Source organism: Xenopus laevis, chromosome 8L, assembly GCF_017654675.1.
Source record: "Xenopus laevis strain J_2021 chromosome 8L, Xenopus_laevis_v10.1, whole genome shotgun sequence".
NCBI classification, from domain to species: Eukaryota; Metazoa; Chordata; class Amphibia; order Anura; family Pipidae; genus Xenopus; species Xenopus laevis.
The window spans coordinates 67,867,016-67,887,025 of record NC_054385.1 but is presented as its reverse complement, the minus strand read 5'-3'; the positions used below and the strand labels follow the sequence as shown (position 1 = coordinate 67,887,025).

Below are 20,010 nucleotides of genomic sequence, written 5' to 3'. Positions count from 1 at the left end.
AAATACTTCACTGGAATACTGGCTCATGTACATGTAGCTTTAGGGGTCCCATCAAAATGATTCCTATTCTATCCTACACTTGGTTTATTTTAATGGAATATCTAGGGTTGTAGGTAAGCTATCAAAAAAATTTGCTAGGTGATCTGAGAAGCAATTGATTACAACAAAATGATTTATTGAAAGCTGTATGATAATGAACTTGTATTCAAAACCTTTTATTGTTAATTTGTAATTGTATACTAAACTGTGGCTTATGCAATATGAATTGAAGACAGGCTCATTATTTTCTGCCTCACCTTTGGGTTGTGCAATAAAACATACTTGCTCAGAGGTGCTCTGCCTGCATATGACAAAGGACTAGCTGTTTGCATGATAAATATCCAGCTGCTTAAATTAAGCCTAATTTTTTTTTGGGGGGGGGGTTAGCTGAAAGCACAATCCTGTTTTGGACCTGCTGCTTGTGTGACATGAGGCTACTTGCACTAAATTGAATATAATATATACCATATGTAAGATTATATAGATTTGCTGCTATAAACACAATTCATCTACATTTTTCCTCCTATGAATACAGCACAGCTGAAGCCTAAAGGCAGGATGCAAAGTGCTAAAATACTGAAGACTTGCGTTTTTTTTGCCCATTTCACCCTGCCCTGCAAAAGGTAAAACACCCTAAAGGTGTGGTAAAATCAGATGTCAAGTAAATCAGATTATTTAATGGCAGAGAGACTGGGAAAATATATGAAGGAACATGGAAGGAGTTTCCAGAGAGGAGGAAGACTATGCTTGGCATAGTCTTGAATGAGTTATTGTGATGAAATATTAGAATGGTGGTGGAAGCCAGAGTGACATTGCAGAGGAAAATTAGTTGGGTGAGATGTCAGTGATGATGAAGCAGCTACTTTGGAGGACAGGATGGCTGGAAGGTTTGGAGGAGATTTTGAGATATTAAAAGGGTTGTTCATCTTCCAACACTTTTTCATTTCAGTTGGTTTCAGATTGTTTACCATAAATAAATACTTTTCAATTGTTTTCTATTTTCTATTTGTGGCCATTTTTCTAATATTGAAGTGTTACGTTTTATTTTTCACCTTCTTATGACTGAAGTAGCTCAGGTGGGGGGGGCACCTATTCTGTAACTGTTCTAAATGATACATCAGTTGATACATGTCTTATCTTTGTCCCTGCTGAACAGAATCTATGACTTCCATGAAAGGGGTGGTTCACCTTTAAGGTAACTTTTAGTATGTTATAGAATGGTCAATTATAAGCAACTTTTCAATTGGTTTTCATTATTTTTTTTTTTAGTTTTATAATTATTTTAGTTTTTCTTCTGACTCTTTGCAGCTTTCAAATGGGCATTGCTGACCACTTCTAAAAATCAAATGCTCTGTAAGGCTACAAATGTATTGTTAGTGCTAATTTTTATAACTCATCTTTATATCCAGACATCCCCTATTCATATTCCAGTTGTTCTATGCAAATTAGTGCATGGTTGCTAGGGAAATTTGGACCCTATCTACCAGATTGCTTAAAATTCAAATTGAAGAGCTGCTGAACAAAAAGTTAAATAACTCAAAAACGTTAACTAATAAAAAACGAAAAGCAATTGCAAATTCACAGAATATTACTCTCTACATCATACTAAAAGTTATCTCAAAGGTGAACAACCCCTTTAAAGGTGGCTGTTATAATTGATATAATAGTTGCTAATATTTCACAGATACTGCTGAGAAATGTGTCAACTAATGTAGCAAATTGTAACAGCTCAGAATCTGCACCTGGTTTACTCTTTTTTATCTTCTCTTTATATAATTCCCTGTTCTAAAATGTTTGATTGTTGATTGTAGTAACTTAAAGGAGAAGGGAAGGTTAAAACTAAGTAAGCCTTATCAGAAACGTCTACCTCAATATACCAGTAAACCCTCAAAGTAGTGCTGCTCTGAGTCCTCTGTCAAAAGAAACACTGCATTTCTTTCCTTCTATTGTGTACACATGGGCTTCTCTATCAGACTTCCTGCCTTCAGCTTAAACCTCATTGCCCTGGAAATGAGCATGCTCAGTTTGCTCCTCTCTCCCCCCCCCCTTTCTCTGCTGTAATCTGAGCCCAGAGCTATGAGTGAGCAGGGAGAGACTCAGGCAGGAAGTGATGTCACACCAAGCTAATACTGCAGCTGAAATCCTATACAAATAGAGAGAGCTTCTAGAGCTTTTTACTCAGGTATGGTAAACCATTCTACAGAATAAATAAAGCATTTTAGCTTGCACTATTGCAGCTAATCTATTGGCAATAAAATGCCTCCTTAGCTTTCCTTCTCTTTTAAAGGAACAGTACCATCAAAAAATGAAATTGTTTTAAAGTACTAAAAATATAATGTAGTGTTGCCCTCCACTGGTAAAACTGGTGTATTTGCTTCAGAAACACTACTATAGTTCATATAAATAAGATGCTGTGTAGCAATGGGGGCAGCCATTCAGAAAAGAAAAGGCTCAGGTTACACAGCAGATAAGCTCTGTAGAATATAATGTTATCTGTTATCCACTATTTAACCTGTGTCATATAGCCTTTTTTTCAATTTCCACCATTGCTACACAGCAGCTTCTTTATATAAACAATAGTAGTGTTTCTGAAGCAAACAGATCAGTTTTACCAGTGGAGGGCAACAATACATTATATTTTCATTACTTTAAAACACATGCATTTTTTGGTGTTATTGTTCCTTTAATCCATACTGGATTATGATTGCCGTTGGACAAAACATAATTGTTTGAATACACTGCTTTAAACTGGGTATGCATTATTACAAATTCATTTTGGACAATTATCTCTATATCTAGATAACGAATATGGTCCATATTGTAATTTAATGAGAATTCTAAATGTTGATTGTTCTTGTTTATACCCTCAATGTTTTTAAATGTTATTGAATTTTATTCCATATTATTATAGCCTTACTGTATCAGTGTAGCGTTGCTACAGGGACAGACCCTCAGCCAGCCCATGATCCAAGAAAACTTCACGTTCCCATAGTCCCATGGAAAGATTTGGATAGATTGCCACAAATCATGTCCCCATGGTAATACCACACATTTGTAAACATAATTTATTGAGACAAAAATAATTAAGACTCAACATTGATTTCCTTTTCTACTGGTCATTTATATATCTAGACCCCTTGCTAAAAGTTTTTAATAGCTCTCAAACCTTAAACATGCCTTATGCTTGTATAGAGGGATTTTACATCTTTGGTGGCTAGACCTAATTTGTACTTACTTCTCTCCAAAATGTAAATCATTTGTGTGGAACTCGTCACACAAATCTATATCTACATACTGTATATCTGCATAGGTCAGATGTATTCTCCAGTGAGGGTTGCTCTGCTATTTTCACTGAACTCCAAGGGATGTCTTGCAGCTGTTACTATACTGTGGTTTCCACTACCACCTCTATGCTGACGATACTCAGATCTATCTCTCATCTCCTGATCTCAACCCAGAACTCCTAACTCGCGTCTCCTCCTGCCTGTCCGCTATCTCTACCTGGATGTCACAACGCTACCTTAAATTAAATCTCTCTAAAACTGAAATGGTTCTCTTTCCTCCAACTAACACCAGTGACATCCCGGAAGTATCCATCATAGCTAACAATTCCACTATCAACCCCTCTCCCCAGGCCCGGTGCCTTGCGGTTATCCTAGATTCTGCCCTGTCATTCACTCCTCATATCCAGTCACTTATTAAATCATGTCACTTCCACCTAAAGAACATATCCAAAATACGATCATTCATCACCCAAGATGCTACTAAAATTCTTATTCACTCTCTCGTCATATCACGTCTAGACTACTGTAACTCTCTTTTAATTGGCCTTCCCCTCCAGAGACTGTCACCTCTCCAGTCCATAATGAACACTGTTGCGAGGCTCATATACCTCAGCAACCGCTCCTCCTCTGCCTCGCCATTCTGTCAATCAATGCACTGGCTTCCGTTACCTTTCAGAATCAAATTCAGATTAATGACACTGACTTTCAAAGCACTTCATAACTCTGCCCCACCCTACATCTCTGAACTCATCTCTATATACTCACCCAACCGCTTACTACGCTCCTCTACTGACCTGCTACTCAACTCTTCTCTCATTTCCTCCTCACATGCTCGCATTCAAGACTTTTCAAGGGCTGCACCCCTCCTCTGGAACTCTCTCCCACGGTCTGTTCGACTTTCTCCCAACCTTTCTGAAATCTCTTAAAACAAACTTCAACACCACATACAGTACCACATTTCTCACCCACTTAATTTGATCTTGCCCACTCCCACACCTTGTGTATTACTCCCTTCCCTTTAGACTGTATGCCTATGCATAGGGCCTTCCTCACCTTTTTGTACCTGTATTGATTGTGATGTTTGTTACTCCATATATTCTATGTATAGAATTCATGTGATTTAGTTGTATAATCACATTTACTTTACAGTGCTACGCAATATGTTGGCGCTATATAAATACATGTTAATAATAATAATAATAATAATACTGTGGAATCAAACAGTCTGGACAACCACAAAGGATCTCTGTGAGCTCAATGAAGACGGTGGTGCAATGCTCATTCAAGATTACCTCAGGCTTGTGGGTTATTCAACAAGAGGAGTGCTGCCCATGGAAAATGGAAAATGTATGTCTTTTAAACAGGGACAGATTTATCAAAATGTCAGATTAGAACTCAGCACAGAAAAATTCACCCACTTTCTATTTATTCCTATTCGATTTTTAGAAGCATAATGGTGAACTCTAACTTTCACCCATTGATAAATACACTTCTAAAAAAATCATATAGAATCAATAGAAAGTGTGTGACTTTTTGTGGTGGGCTCTAATCTCACATGCTGCTAAATCCTTTCTATTTCTGCCATTGTGGCTCTTCTGCCCGCTTCTTTACAGCAATATTTTTCCATCTCATTCTCTGTGGTTAACAGCTGGCAGATAGGTTGTATGTCTGTAGAAAAAAATGTATGTGCGAATAACAAAGATGAGTTTCTGGGAATTCTTTTGTACATTAACTGAAACAGTGTTTGACACAAAGCAAAAAGAAGGGACAAAAGCTTCTGTTTTGATGTTCTGATAATTTTTCAGAGAAACAGAGAAATATATCCTTGACTACAAGAAAAGCAATGCTGTTACAAGGACATTGTTAAATGTTGGGTACTTGGGAGCAGGATATACAGTAGGAAATACATTGCTGATTTAGGCAGTAGAATGTGGTGCCATGAACTTATAGACAGAATGGGGTGGAGGTTATGGCAGGGAGAAAGCAGATAGGACTATAGCAGACACAAAAGGAAACATAAAGTGTAGCAGGGATGCTGAAACATTTATGACAGGCAAGAGAGAAAGGATGAGAAAAATGTAGGAAATCTGACAAGGAAACTGGTTGGGACTATAAGCTCAGGAATATTATAGGGAATCAGGATGGAGGGCATCAAGCGGAAAGAGCAAAAACTGAATGATGAAATGTGAATAGACAGGTGAACAAGCACAAGGAATGATGGAAGAGATGTTCCCATTGAGAGTCATGTTATGAAACATGAACTAAGTGATTAGCCAAATAATGAACAGGAGAGGGAAAAAATTAACTCCAGAAAAAAGGATTTAAGCGAAGCCAGAAGTATGTAAGAATTCAGCAGAAAGAGAACTTGTTTCTCTGCATTGCATGTGGAGCCAGAGCATAGACAGCACACTAAAGGAGCGACACTCCAGTAAAATCACTTATTGGCTCCACATATAAAAACAGGCAGAAGGACCAAGGACGTACACATTTCGGGTTCCTACATCCTTAATCATAGGCACATGTCATCGACATCACCCTAGAGGAGTATAAGAGTATGTTCACCATTGCCCCTACTGATATTTCTGTGTTGCCATATTAACATTTTGCTAACAAGCTGAACAATATTTATCACTGTGGCTAGCACAAAAAAATACCCATCAGTCCCCTTCTCTTAAAGTTACTGTGGGAAATGACATTCCTAATAACACAAGGAAACATCCCTGTATAGAAGTGATTGGTTGGAAATGCACAATTCACAATTCAACTGCAGGCACATATATACACAAAGCTGACTTCTCCTGCAGCATAATATTTCAACCTCACCCACGACTGGGTGCATTCAGGGTGGAACTGGACGGGACACCAGTAAAAAAATCCGTTGGGCCCCTGGCCCTTCTGTCGCTGCCCCTGACTTCCCAGCACCGGGTGGCTAGTCTGAGCCTGGTTGCATAGATGGTACAGTTAGTTCCTACTGCATGTCATAAGTGATGTCTTTTTCTAGTGGTTTTATGGTAAAATGCAGTAGATATTCAAAGAAATATCGACCACAACTACTGCATAGTACATTCTGATCTGCTCCCCTCAGCCACCAACATCCTATATATTTGAACTTTAGTTTGCAACTTTGTAGGAAAAGAGAATGCAGACATATGGTTAAAAACAGGGACGAAAAAGCATTTTACACTGCAGTAAGCTTTTTCAGTTCCTTAATGTTCACATGCCATATTTATAATCCATAACTAGAATACTGTACTGTATTTAGACAGCATGCAAGGCAACCCCTTACCGACTAATGCACACCATGCGCCTCCAAGGCAAGATAACAAATGCTCTATTCTCTCTAGACATTCACAGCAGCTCCATACTGCCATCTAGTGATACACAAGTCATCAACTTCTTTATTCTGTAAAAGCAAATTAATGAAAAAGATTGATCATGTTTGAAAATTTTGGAATTTTTGCAGTAGATGCTACCAAACTAAAAATAAAAAAACTAAAATAAGAAAGAAATGGGTGAGAGAAACAAATACTGACAATAAACAGTGCATATGGCCTTGACCTTGAAGAAACTAATCATGTGATTTTATATTTTTATGATGTGTGCTTGTATCAGACATTGTACTTTAAAATTGGGGCAGTGCATAGATCTTGTAGCAATGTACGTCTTTCAGACCTGCATGTATTCCTAGGAGTTCTGAAAGTACCTACTTGTAGTACATGCCTGTTTGTTGCAGTCTGGGAGCTGTGCCTATTGTTCAGAGATGTGCATAGTTCTGGGAGGTGTCAGCATTTTTGTTTTTCTGGGAGCTTTACTATATGTATATCCTCATTCTCTCTGTACGTGTCTAGTAATTGTACAATATTTCACATAATATGCATGTATGCAATCTCTATGTGTCTGAGAGTTCTGCAGTTTATTTTTAATCTATTTTTGTTTGTCTGGCATTCAAACAGGATGTTTGCAGTCTCTTTGTGTATGTGTCTGAGACTTATATAGTATATCTGTAATCTATTTTTATTTGACTAAGACTGCTACCATATGTCTGTAATTCATGTGTGGGTGTTTGGGAAAGAAATAGTATACTTGTTATCCATCTTTGTTTGGCTAGGTCTTATTCAGCATTTCTGCAACCTGAGGGAACTGTGCATGTGTGGCTGGGTAGTTTGTCTGTGACAGTCTGCAAATGCATGTCTGGAAGTATATTTTTTAGGAGTCATGCAAGTCTAGCAGTTGTATTTCTGCCTCCAGACTTGGATGTGTCTGAAAGATGTGCATGAGAACCTGTGCACATGACTAAAAGCTGGGGCTTGTCTGGGAGTCATATATCTGCCTGCAGTGTGTGTGGCACAAGTGCCTGGGGAGCTGTGAGTCTGGAAACTGTGAATCCCTAAAAGCTACATTTGCCTGGAAGCTTTTTGTGCAAGAGCTGTAAACTGTATATATATAGTGCTGTGCATAAACTGAACAAATGCAGTGCATGAAGATGTGGCTACTGAACATGCCCTCAGGCCTCCCTACAGTCAGTGATTTATGGATAATCTCACAGCAATCCATGTGAAAAAGTCAGAAGCACGTGTCTGAATTATTAAAATTATCTATTCACTTAATGCAGTGTCAAAACACAAAATGAAGGATGCCCATATAAAGGACTGGGAATCACTGATATGAATAATGTTTTGCTGCCCTCTGCCCTGTTATTTGTACATCTTACATTTAAAATTCAAAGAGTCATTTGTTGTGTCATAAAGTAGTGGGTGTCTGCACCTTGTTACAGCTTTGTTATTGAGCATTATGATGTACTAAAGCTCTCATGTTTTACTTCCAGGTTATTACACCTGATCATGGAAAGGCTTGCCATTTGTCTGCTAATGATAAGCACATCTGTGAAGACTATGATGTGTCCAAAGAGATGCTCATGCCAAAATGTGTCTCCATCTGTAACTATTCTGTGCACCAAGACTGGCCTTCTCTTCGTCCCGCCTACTATTGACAGAAGGACAGCAGAACTTCGACTTATGGATAATTTTATAACCACTCTTAGAAGGAAAGACTTTGCTAACATGACAGATTTAATCCATTTAACTCTTTCCAGGAATACAATTAGTCAAGTAATGCCTTATGCATTTTTTGACCTTAAAGGCCTCCATGCGTTGCACATGGACAGCAACAGATTGACTTTTGTCAATGAGGAACATTTGAGGGGCCTAATTAATCTCCGACATTTGATCCTAAGCAATAATCAATTACATTACATTGCTCCAGGGTCATTTGATGATTTTATAGACACCCTGGAAGATTTAGATTTGTCCTATAACAATCTGGTAGAAATACCTTGGGAAACTATTGGGAGGCTTTCTAGTGTTAACACAGTGGGGTTAGATCACAATCTTATTGATTACGTCCCTGAGGGGATATTTTCCAACCTCAATAAATTAGCTAGATTGGATATGACCTCCAATAAACTAAAAAAGATTCCCCCAGATCCATTGTTTTCTAGAATTCCAGTGTATGCCAAATCGAAAGGTTCTCCATTGACCTCTTTAGTGCTAAGTTTTGGTGGCAATCCGCTTCACTGCAACTGTGAGTTGATGTGGCTTAGACGCCTCACCAGAGAAGATGACCTGGAAACCTGTGCCTCACCTGCAGAGCTGATGGGCAAGTATTTTTGGTCAATAAAGGAAGAAGAATTTGTGTGTGAGCCTCCAATGATTACTCATTGGACTTCCAAGCAGGTGGTCATGGAAGGCCAAAGTGTGTCCTTGAAGTGCAAATCTGTTGGCGATCCCGATCCCTATGTCCGGTGGATTTCCCCAGATGGGAAACTGGTTTCAAATTCTTCCAGGACTATGTCCTATGACAATGGAACTCTGGATATTATCACAACTATATTTGCAGACCGTGGAAATTTTACCTGTATAGCATCCAATGCAGCGGGGGAGTCAACAGCCAATGTAGAACTCTTTGTAAATCCTTTTCCTAATCTTGCCAACAGCACTAATTGTGATAAGGAAACAGAATCCGGCCTCTCAGATATATTAACACCCGCCAAGTCTAGCATTCCTTCCAGTGAAACAAAAGCTCTCAATGACAAAAAGGTTGTGGTTGCTGAGTTAACCTCATCCTCGGCTCTCATCCAATGGCCTCCCCAGAGTCAAATCCCAGGTATAAGAATGTATCAGATCCAATATAACAGTTCCTCAGATGACATCCTCATTTACAGGTAACACATTTAACATATGATATCTGTCTATTTTTGACGATTTTTGTAAGGATGCTATAAATGGAATATACTATTTATACTAGTGACGTGAGGCGAATACATAAAAGCATTAATCGTTGAATCAAAGTGATCACGCTAAGTACATAAAATGCATTATAGAAAATCAAACACAGACATTCATAAAGTCTTGCTGATCAAAGTATCAGGCTTATGTGAAACAAACTCTAATGGAAGCAAAGTACCCCATGGTTGTCAGGGCCACATGGTAGTATATTATGCTAAGTCGGACGACAATAATTTTAAAAGGGGTATTTGCTTAAATTGAAATTTCATTTGGTAGACATTATTAACAAGACTTTACAAATGGGGCCGTTCAATTCTCTATTTCAGCCTGGCTGGTGTATTGCTACAAGTATTATAGCATCTCTAAATGTCATAAAAGTTAGGGATTCATTTAGTGATGATAGTTATTAAAGAACTATTTTGTTTCTTTTTCATTTTCGTATTTCAACCAATATCTGATTCTTAAAGCGGTGGTTCACCTTTTTAGTTAACTTTTCATATGTTTTTAGAATGGCCAATTCTAAACAACTTTTCAATTTAAATGGGAGTCACTGACCCCACCTAAAAACAAGTCCTCTGTAAGGCTACAATTTTATTGTTATTGTTACTGTTTATTACTCTTCTTTCTATTCAGGTCCTCTCCTATTCATATTCCAGTCTCTTATTCAAATCAGCGCATGGTTGTTAGGGTAATTTGGACTCTAGTAACCAGATTGCTGAAATTGCAAATTGGAGAACTGCTGAATAAAAAGCAAAATGTAAATCATCATACTAAACGTTAACTCAAAGGTGAACAACCCACTTAAGAAATAACAGAATTCAAAATAACTGAGTAAATTGAGTTCCAGTAGCAAACATGCTTTGATTACTGTTGTATATTGCTTATAATATATGGGGTCATATACAAATGCTGTCTCAGTTATGAAGGCATCAAAAGCTGATTTGCTGAATGGGATGAACAGGTTTGTTAATCTGCAACGTACATATCCCCAGCAAAGGAATATTTTGACCCTGTTTTTTAATCTTGCCTTGATAAAGCGTTGATAGAGTTCACTGGTGATAAAGCTGGGACTATTGGAGAGAGGCAGCATTTGTCATATTGTTAATATGCTAAGCAGCACACTACAATGGAATCATGAGTTTGGGCAGATTTGCCAGTCAGTTCTATAACAGAGCAATGTTGAATAAAGCCATGTACAGGGCTATAAAAAAAAGTAAGCAGTGGTAACAAGCTGAGCAAATGACTGGGGAACAAAGAGTGGTTCACTGTGATAAAATGTTTCTTCAAGCAGCCAAGAATTAGATTTTAACCAGAATAGTGATACCTAACAACATGCCTACTTTTTCATTTGTAAGTATGAGCTCAGCAACACAAGCACTTAGCACAGACCTGGGAATATGACATCATGTTCAGGATTTTGTACTTCTGTTCAGTCAAGAACAAGGATATCAAGAAGTTGTTTTGGCTTTAGCATTGCAGAATCATCTGCAAATTACAAGTGAAAAACCATAACTTCAAGTATTAATATCATCAGAGTAGTGTCGTTATAGACATGTACAAAGAAAGAGATAGTGGTAAGTGTGGCCTATAGTATTTCTCATCATTCAGATTTCTTTTTTTTTCTAAAAATGTGTGTTTTTATCTCTAAAACTCTCTAAATAAATTCAAGATCGGAATTTTAAAAAAACATTTTTCAGGAATTTATTATACCCCGAGGACGGGAAAAGTCAGAATCTGAAAATCAGGCATCTCAGACCTGACGAGGTTGCATATTTGTCAATGGGAGAAGTCCCAAAGATTTTTTGATCTGCACTGGGCTTTGTGCAATAATCCAAAGTCTTTGGGGTTTTCGGGCAAAAATCGGAAAAAATCTGAGTTTTCGGGTCGAAATTCTGAAAAATTCGTATTTTTCATGATTTTTTTCCCGCAAACAACATTTTCGGAAAGTGTATTAATAAATAAGCCGAAAAAAAACCTGTGTGGATGAGGTCGGAGTTTTTTTCAGAAAATATTGAAATAAATTCGGACTTTGATAAATTAACCCCCTAAGTATAAAAACTACAAAAAATTCTAATACAAAACTTTTTCAAGTAAAAGCAGTCGAGGTCCCATAGAAGTCCATTGAAGCTGCTCTGATTGGACCTTTTTTATTAACCATTCAGACTTTTAGAGGTTTTTGGTTATTTTCATTCACTTGTAATTGTCAGAATAACTTGAATTTTAGAGGCTTTTTTTGGATTGTACAGCACTTTTTTCTGATCGTACCTTTCATATTCGGATCTTTTAATAACTTTCATGGCATTCGTGATTTTAGAGATCTTCAAAAGAGCTCTAATACGATTAACAGCCATTTTGCACTTTGCACCTTTTTAATCTGGTGCAAGGAATGCAAAGTATAGTAGTCCTTGGTGTCTTTCTTGAGTCCTCTGGTTCTCATAATTCAAAACTCCTGTTTTATACACTCTGAACCATGTGCCAATTTTGTAAAGGTTTTAGTGTGCAATTACATACAGCCAACATGAATAATCTGCTGACCTCTATCTGCAATCTGCTCTACAGCTTCCTGGTAGTATTGTGGGCGAATTTTTCCTGTTTAGCTTTGCCGAAAAATTTGTAAACTGCGAATTTTGATGCCGGCATTAATTCGTGGGTGTCAAAAAACGATTCTCACAGCAATTTCACGAATTTCGTGGCAAATTCGCGCCTCCAGGAATAAATTCGACCATCACTACTTCCTGGACCTGAAATAAAAACTGTCAGCCATGTTTTTCTGTCTCATATAGCACCTACTATAGCAGGAGTACTGAAGAGATGAAAAAAGCAGGAGTGCATTTATAAAGTTCATTGCACCCATTATTTGAAATAGTACATTACATTTCATCACCTTTATTATGCAAAAAAAGAAGGCTAACAAGAAAAACAGCTTTGTGTTCGCAAATTTTATTTTCCACTTCACAGCATCAGACTAATTGAGACACTTGAGTTGCAGAGCTGTAAAGAGTGAATTATCCCTCAAATCCCAGACTCATAATTTCGAACAATGTAATAGGCTTTTCAAAGACCAAATTCATAAATTCGTCCTTTATTTTTACAGCAAATTCTCCTCAGATATGGATTTTCACAGAAGATATAAAGACAGTCCTTTATTAAATAGTGCAGAAATGTGGTGTAATTGTGCCATAATTCTGTATTTATGTGGGATAGTAATACACGGTATATTGTTAGAATTAGTATAGATGGGGCACAGAATGCGACCTAATGTGTCAGATTTCATTTAGTTACCCAGTAAATATCTGATGCAAATTATCTAGCACATATTCTCAAACTGTTTTGTGACAATATAAGATTTTAAAGCTGTAATTATCATAATCCTTTATTTATAATCTTCACAGGAAATATTGGCAAAACGCACAGAAAATAGTGGCAGATTTAGAACAGAGAGTGAGGAGATTTCTTTCTCATGGGATTGCAGTAGACAGAAATAATTTTGTGGGTTTTTTTAGTGCAATTTCCCAATCCTGAAAGAGTCTGCTATGGGATTGCAACACTAGCAGAGGATATGGCTTTAAATAAAGACATATTATCATTATGCCAAAACATATTCTTTTCAATTGATTACATATTGGAAACTGGTATTTAAGCTGTTCTGTTTGCCTTGATAAGCATGCTTATATTGATCCTTATGGTATTTAATGCTGTTATGACAATGGTAAGTCAGACTGGGCCGTGGTACACTGGAATAAAAAAACACCTTGAGGGCCCTGCCGAAATGTGGGTGATCCCCTTACTCCTCTCATCACTGCTGCAAAGGTAAAAAAAATATATTTTAAAGTGAGATTGTGTTTAAAAGATGTAACTGTTAAAGGCGGTTTTTGGACGATTCTGACTTCTGTAACCTGACCCTTGCCTGGTAACCGACTCCTCTTATTCCATATCCCTTCTGATTGACCTCCTGGTTTGACCCTTGCCTGCCTGACTCCGTTTGTACTCTGCGCTTTCTTTCTTCGCCTTGTACCGCGACCTTCTGCCCAAAAGACTTTGCATTACCGTCGTGCCCCTTTGCTCGTTCAGAACCCTTCGCTTGGCACCTCTCTTAATAAGACCTGGCGGCATCCGATTAGCCGAGGGCTCCTCCCGAGGTGAAAGGCGGCTGTTAAAGCAAGAGCCGAGAAATGGGTGCTTAGCATTGGTTCTGAATTTTGGGTGCCGACCGTGACATTAAGTTTTATTGTTGATCTTACTTTTTTATTATTTATCATTATCAAGCTTTCTGATTAGGGTTCTCTGATATTATAACTTCAAAAAAGGTACACAAGGGGGATGTTCAGAAGATAAATGTGGGCACTGGGACAAAGAGTTGAAATGGCCTAATCCTGCAAAAATGGGTATCTATGAGAGCCCTAATTCTACCTGTAAAGCAGTTCTATATTCTGTATTACTGTACCTCTGGACACTGCTTATCACTTAAAATGACCGTAGACATGCAGATTATCGTCCGTGCCAATCTTCCGACCTGCAACTAATCATTTAGATAATATAAAGTAGTAAAGAAAAGAAATCACACAAATCTCTGGTCATTGGCAGACAGCAATCGCACGAAAGTTATGTCTGACAAATAGTAGTAACAATCTCCCATTGATATTGTCAGATAGGCAATACATGCATAGATCTTATCGGTAGTCAGTATAAATCTTTTAACCTGTCCGGTTGACTGAACGTCCGATCACAATGCTACGAAAAATGTCGGGACACTCCACACACGGTCTGAAAATTGTAGACGTGGCCCTAATGAAGCTCACTACAATTCTCAGTAGGCTGTTACATGAGAAACTCTCTCAGACATACCCTCAATGGAGGAAGGGTTAGGTACTCTGATATCACACGTAAAAAGGTTTTATCAGTAGCTTTAGTGCCAGTGATCCTTTAAAACCTTCTAGCCTTTGGGAAGATAATGTTGTTTAGATAAAAGGTTAGGTTAGGCGAAGTGATTAACACTTTGGCCTTTGGCTGTTGGAGGCCTGGGTATGATTCATATTGATGAAGTCTGAATCCTTTTTGGCAAGTCACTCAGACTTATCATGTGTGAATATTATGCTGTCAGCAATTAGTATGACAGATTAATCATATTGGTGTTATCTCCACTGTTATTGCCAGAGGACTACATCATGAACTGCACCAAGACACACAGGTTCATCATATCTTATTATCAACGTTCCTGTAATTTGCAACGCATAATATATAACTGCATTTTAACAGGAGCGATTGAAAGTTATGAACCTAACTTAAAAGTGAACTGTTTGCTTCTTGCCCCAAATAAATGAACTTTGATGCTCTTCCTTATCAAAATAATCCATTTACCATTGCTAATCTGAGGGGATCAAGCCAAAATTTGTCTTATTTCACTTGTGATACAATTATTATAGAAAGATTAGTCTATGATCCCAATCCACTTTCATTTCCCAGAGGACCTAGCAAAAAGGAAAAGAAAAAAGAACAAAATGAGATAAAAATAAATTGCCACTCGCACAGATGAAATTGCGTGAGAAGATAATGCACATTTTAATATTGATTCCTTTCTCAAATGTGACCCAAAGGTTCAGCTTACGGAATAATTATTTCTAGAATAAAAGGATGCCTCGTTAATCTCTACAAAGGATAAAAGGGACTTTATTTATTGGACTGCAGAGAGAAGATTGTGAAGATGCACATTTAACCCTTTGATGCACAAAACATTCATGGAGGCATATGATTTTTAAGAAAATATGATGTAGCTGTGTTTTCCCTTGGAACATGAACACCACAGAGAAATCTGTTCTGCTTATTTTGTCCTGGGATGACACAGTAGAGTGAAAAGTTCGGCTTTTCTACTCTGCTGCACACATGCACCTAGATTGAAAATGGAAAAAGCAGAAGATTTTGCTCACACAGAAGTACTCCAGGCTGATGCAGTTTTTTGCTATCTAACTTGAGCCCCAGTAATCAGGTTAGTGATTACAATAACTGGAAGGTGCCTAACATGTGACATCCCAAAGTGATTATAACTTTCCTCCTTCTTTAATGCTTCCAAACAAAGAACATAGAGCTGGATTTACACAGATGAGTTTGTTTCTCATTGGAGGATTCTCATGCATTTGAGCTATGTTGCATTTCAAAATACAGTCCCTATATTATTTTGCTGAGCATCTCATGACTAGGCTGAATGTAACAGATGTTGTTACATGAGATAATAGTTACATTATTTTAGGTTTGGTAACACTAAAGGACTGTAGTAACATTAATATGATACTTCCTTTTTATATTACCGTATGCATTGGTACAAAATGCCAAGGAATGGAAGATAATATTCAACACACAAGAAAGATTGCAAAATAATATAGCCACATTTGCTTTATGAAAGTCATATACCTGCAGACAGTGAGGTATCGGCATATATATATATATAATACACAAAAGCCATGAATATCCTGTAAATTATATCCTTATAAACGGTGAGTTCTGATGTCATCAGTTATAAACGGTGAGTTCTGATGTCATTTCTGTCACATGACTCACTAAAACTTGTGTATTATAATAAATAAAGTACCCCCAGTTGTAAAATATGAGGATATTATAAATTACCTCGGAGTTCCATGACCTGTATAAAAACACTCGGCCTTCGGCCTCGTGTTTTTATATGGTCATGAAACTCCTCGGTAACTTATAATATCCTTATATTTTACAAGAGGGGGTACTTTATTCACTATATATATATATATATATATATATATGCAATGATGCAGAGGTGTCATGATTTCATCTATTCAGTCTATGATCCTATATATTATATCCTTTATGGTCCAAATTGTTATGGTCTACTGAGCAGGAAGTAGATTTTACTACTGTCTACAATGTATTCTAAAGTTCTAAAGTAGTTCTAAAGAGTCATCATTTAATCTCATAAGTGCTTCTTCTATAGCAAATAGAACCCCAAATTTTATAAGCATATTTATCAAGGGTCGAATTGAAAATTTGAATTTTTAAATTTGAATTTCAAGTTTATTTTAGTGTAATTCAACTAGGGAATAGTCCAAATTCGAATTGATTTTAAAAAGAAAATTGAAATTTATCATGTACTGTCCATCATGTTCTGTCCCTTTAAGAATTCAAATTCAACTATCTGCCATCTAAAACCTGCTGAATTGGTGTTTTAGCCTATGGTGGACCTCTTACAATCAATTTGGAGTCATTTGGTGGACTTTTTTTTTAAAAAAATGAATTTTTTAATACATTTTGATTGGTCATTTTTTTCGAATTTCGAGTTTATGGGAGTTTTTATAAACTCCCATAAACTCTTAATTCAACCCTTGATAAATATGCCCCCTAGTATATAACTAGCATTCATATTACTTTTTACTTATTGCATAATTTTACTAGTGTTGACCCTTTGTTGCCAATTTGCTTCCCACTCCTCCAAAGTATTTAGCTAATTTTGCAAACCTGAAATATAATTTAACCTTGCTTTACACAAATTACTATAATCAGCAAACACAGAGAAAGCACCTACAATGCCAACCACAAGGTTATTTATTAAAGAGTGGAAATGCTATGGACCAAGGTCAGACCCCTGTGATGCCCACTAACAATATTTGTCTAACTAAAAAGAAATTCTGTAGGTCACACTCTTTGTAACCCCAAGGTCTAGATTAGTGATGGGCGAATTTATTCGCCAGGCGCGAATTCGCGGCGAATTTGTGCGATTCGCGGCAGGCGAATAAATTCGCGAAACGCCCGCGAAAATTCGCGGAAAAAATTCGGCGTCAAAAACGGGCGCCGGCGTCGAAAAAACGGGCGTCGGCGCCGTTTCGCGAATTTCGCGCAAATTCGCCCATCACTAGTCTAGATGTATGATCACCTGCTCAAAGAAGAAAAATAACTTTGTCACACAATGACCTAAAGTTATCAAGCTGAAAATGGGAAACCACAGAGCTCAGTTCCTATAAAGCCCTGGCTTGAATATGAGAATATCAGAACCTGGAACTATTTGTTGTATTATCTCATTGCTATTGCTTCTGAATTAGCTAGACATCTATAGATTCATTTACTGGACTGAGTCGATTAAAGAGGAAGGCTTCATCTTAGAGGTGTAAATTAAAGAAAATAAGTTTTTTTTTAAATCTCAGCCTCCTCCCTGCTTACATCATGCAGTTTACTTTTCCCTGATATTAAGGGGCATATTAAATCACACTGGACATCAACAGTGATATTGTCCATAGCAACCAATCAGTAATTAGATTTGATTGCTATAGACAACACCAAGGGGCATATTTATCATCGGTCGTATTTCGAATTTGAAAAACTTTGAAATTTGAATTAAAAAAGACCAACCGAAATTAAGTAGAAGTTATTTTTGACCGAATCGGCCCATTTTCGAAGATTTTTCAAAGTCCACCAATTGACCCCAAACAGGTTCTAGGCAGTCCCCCATAGGCTAAAAAAGCAGTTCGGCATGTTTTAGATTGCGAATGGTCGAAGTCGAATTTTTAAATAGACAGTATGGAGCAGATTTATCAAAGGTTGGGGTGAATTTTCAAAAATTCAAATTTCGAGCTATTTTTTGTGTATTTCACCTAGGGAATAGTCCAAATTCGATTAAAATTTTAAAAAAAAAGAATATCAAAATTTATCATGTACTGTCTCTTGAAAAATTCGACTTCGACCATTTGCCATCTAAAACCTGCTTGCTGTTTTAGCCTATGGGGGACCTCCTAGAACCTATTTGGAGTCAATTGGTGGGCTTGGAAAAATCTATGTTTTTTTGGGGAAAAACTTTGAATCGAATTAGATCAAATGTACTATTCCTTCGATTCGTACATTTCCAATTCGGCCAAATATGGACCTATTCGATCGAAAACTGACCTATTAGACCCAAAGAAAAATCCAACTTAATTTCGGTTGGTCTTTTTGAATTCAAATTTTGACATTCTTTCAATTCAAAATTTGACCCTTGATAAATCATCAGTTATCAAAACTGGGCAAATTTGCCCAAAGGCAATAACCAATGGCAACCAATCAGATTGTTCTACTTGCAGCTGGCTTTAAAAAACTGATCACTGATTGGTTGCTATAGGTAACTGAACACCTATATATAAGCATAAAAAACTTTGTACTTTGTAGAACAGCTCACCAAGTTGAATGACCCAGGTGCTTCTAGCCCCAGGCCCTCAGCCCAAGGAAGCGGACCAACCGCATGTAGAAAAACAAAATATTGGAGCAGGGCACTAGCGCGTTTCGTGTCAATAGGACACTTATATAGGCTTGTTGCATTGTTCTACTTGCAGTTGGTTTTAAAAAGCTGATCACTGATTGGTTGCTATAGGTAACTGCCCATGGGCAAATTTACCTAGTGTTGATAAATGAGCCCCTCTGTGTTTAATTGCTTGCAGGGATTGCCATGCCAACTTGTGAACTGTTTCGGCACCATTTTTATGAATTTGGTTTCTTTGTGCACCGTACTATGTTTGTTTCACTGAGGAAGGTCACTTTCTATGATGAAAATGTTGCTGGGTTTTTTTTTTTTTGTTTTGTTTGTTAATAATTAACATGACCCAATGAGTGCTCCTACTTGTGTTATCATAAATATATATATATCCAGGGGCGATCATGGCCCCTCCGTCGCTTTTTTTTTTTGCTGCCCCTGGTACCTAGTGGGGCGCTGCCGCCTGAGGCGACTGCCTCAACTCGCCTCATTGGCGAAGCACCCCTGTATATATATATATATATATATATATATATATATATATATATATATATTGCAAAAGTATATATACTGCCATTAACTACAGTAGCATAAATCCACATTGGTGGCATTTCAAATTTTTAGTAGCTTTAAGGAATGGTACCCCAAAATAAAGAAAGAACTTTTATCTAGAAAGCCCTAAGGCTCAAACATTTCAGATAATAGATCTCCATACCTCCCAACTGTCCCGTTTTTAGAGGGACAGTCCCTCTTTTGATAGCTCAACCCGGAGTCCCTACTTTGTTCTGGAAAGTCCCATTTTCTCTGCACTAAACAGCCAGAAAAAGAAACAATGTTTCTAACTTAGCTTTTGGCAGTAAGCCCAGAACAGCCACAGCTGCAGATGAGATACTTTTGTAACAATTTTGAGATAAGCAAATAAGTAATTGTAACAATATAACATAACAGGTCCCTTGGGAGAAATTAGACTCACTTCTTAAAGGGCAATTCAACTTCATTTGCAAAACTGTAATAACTGAAAAATAACACGGAAATATGTTCAAACTTTTATAACCTGGCAAATTTTATAAAATGAACATTGTAATTAGGGGGGTGGTCACAAATGGGTTGGTCAAAAATTTGCCGCATTGCACGCAGCAACTTTTTTATCCGTCTTTTTATTTCCAAA

The 20,010-nt window shown here is 37.3% G+C and overlaps 1 protein-coding gene across 1 annotated transcript in view; it reads left to right on the top strand.

The window, feature by feature from the left end:
- Positions 1–20,010, top strand: part of LOC108698591 (leucine-rich repeat and fibronectin type III domain-containing protein 1-like protein) — a 290,895-nt gene that overhangs the window by 253,236 nt on the left and 17,649 nt on the right. The window contains exon 4 of the mRNA XM_018230199.2: positions 8,149–9,543. Coding sequence (XP_018085688.1) covers positions 8,165–9,543 — 1,379 coding nt within the window. The 5' untranslated portion in view covers positions 8,149–8,164. The remainder of the gene's footprint in view (positions 1–8,148; positions 9,544–20,010) is intronic.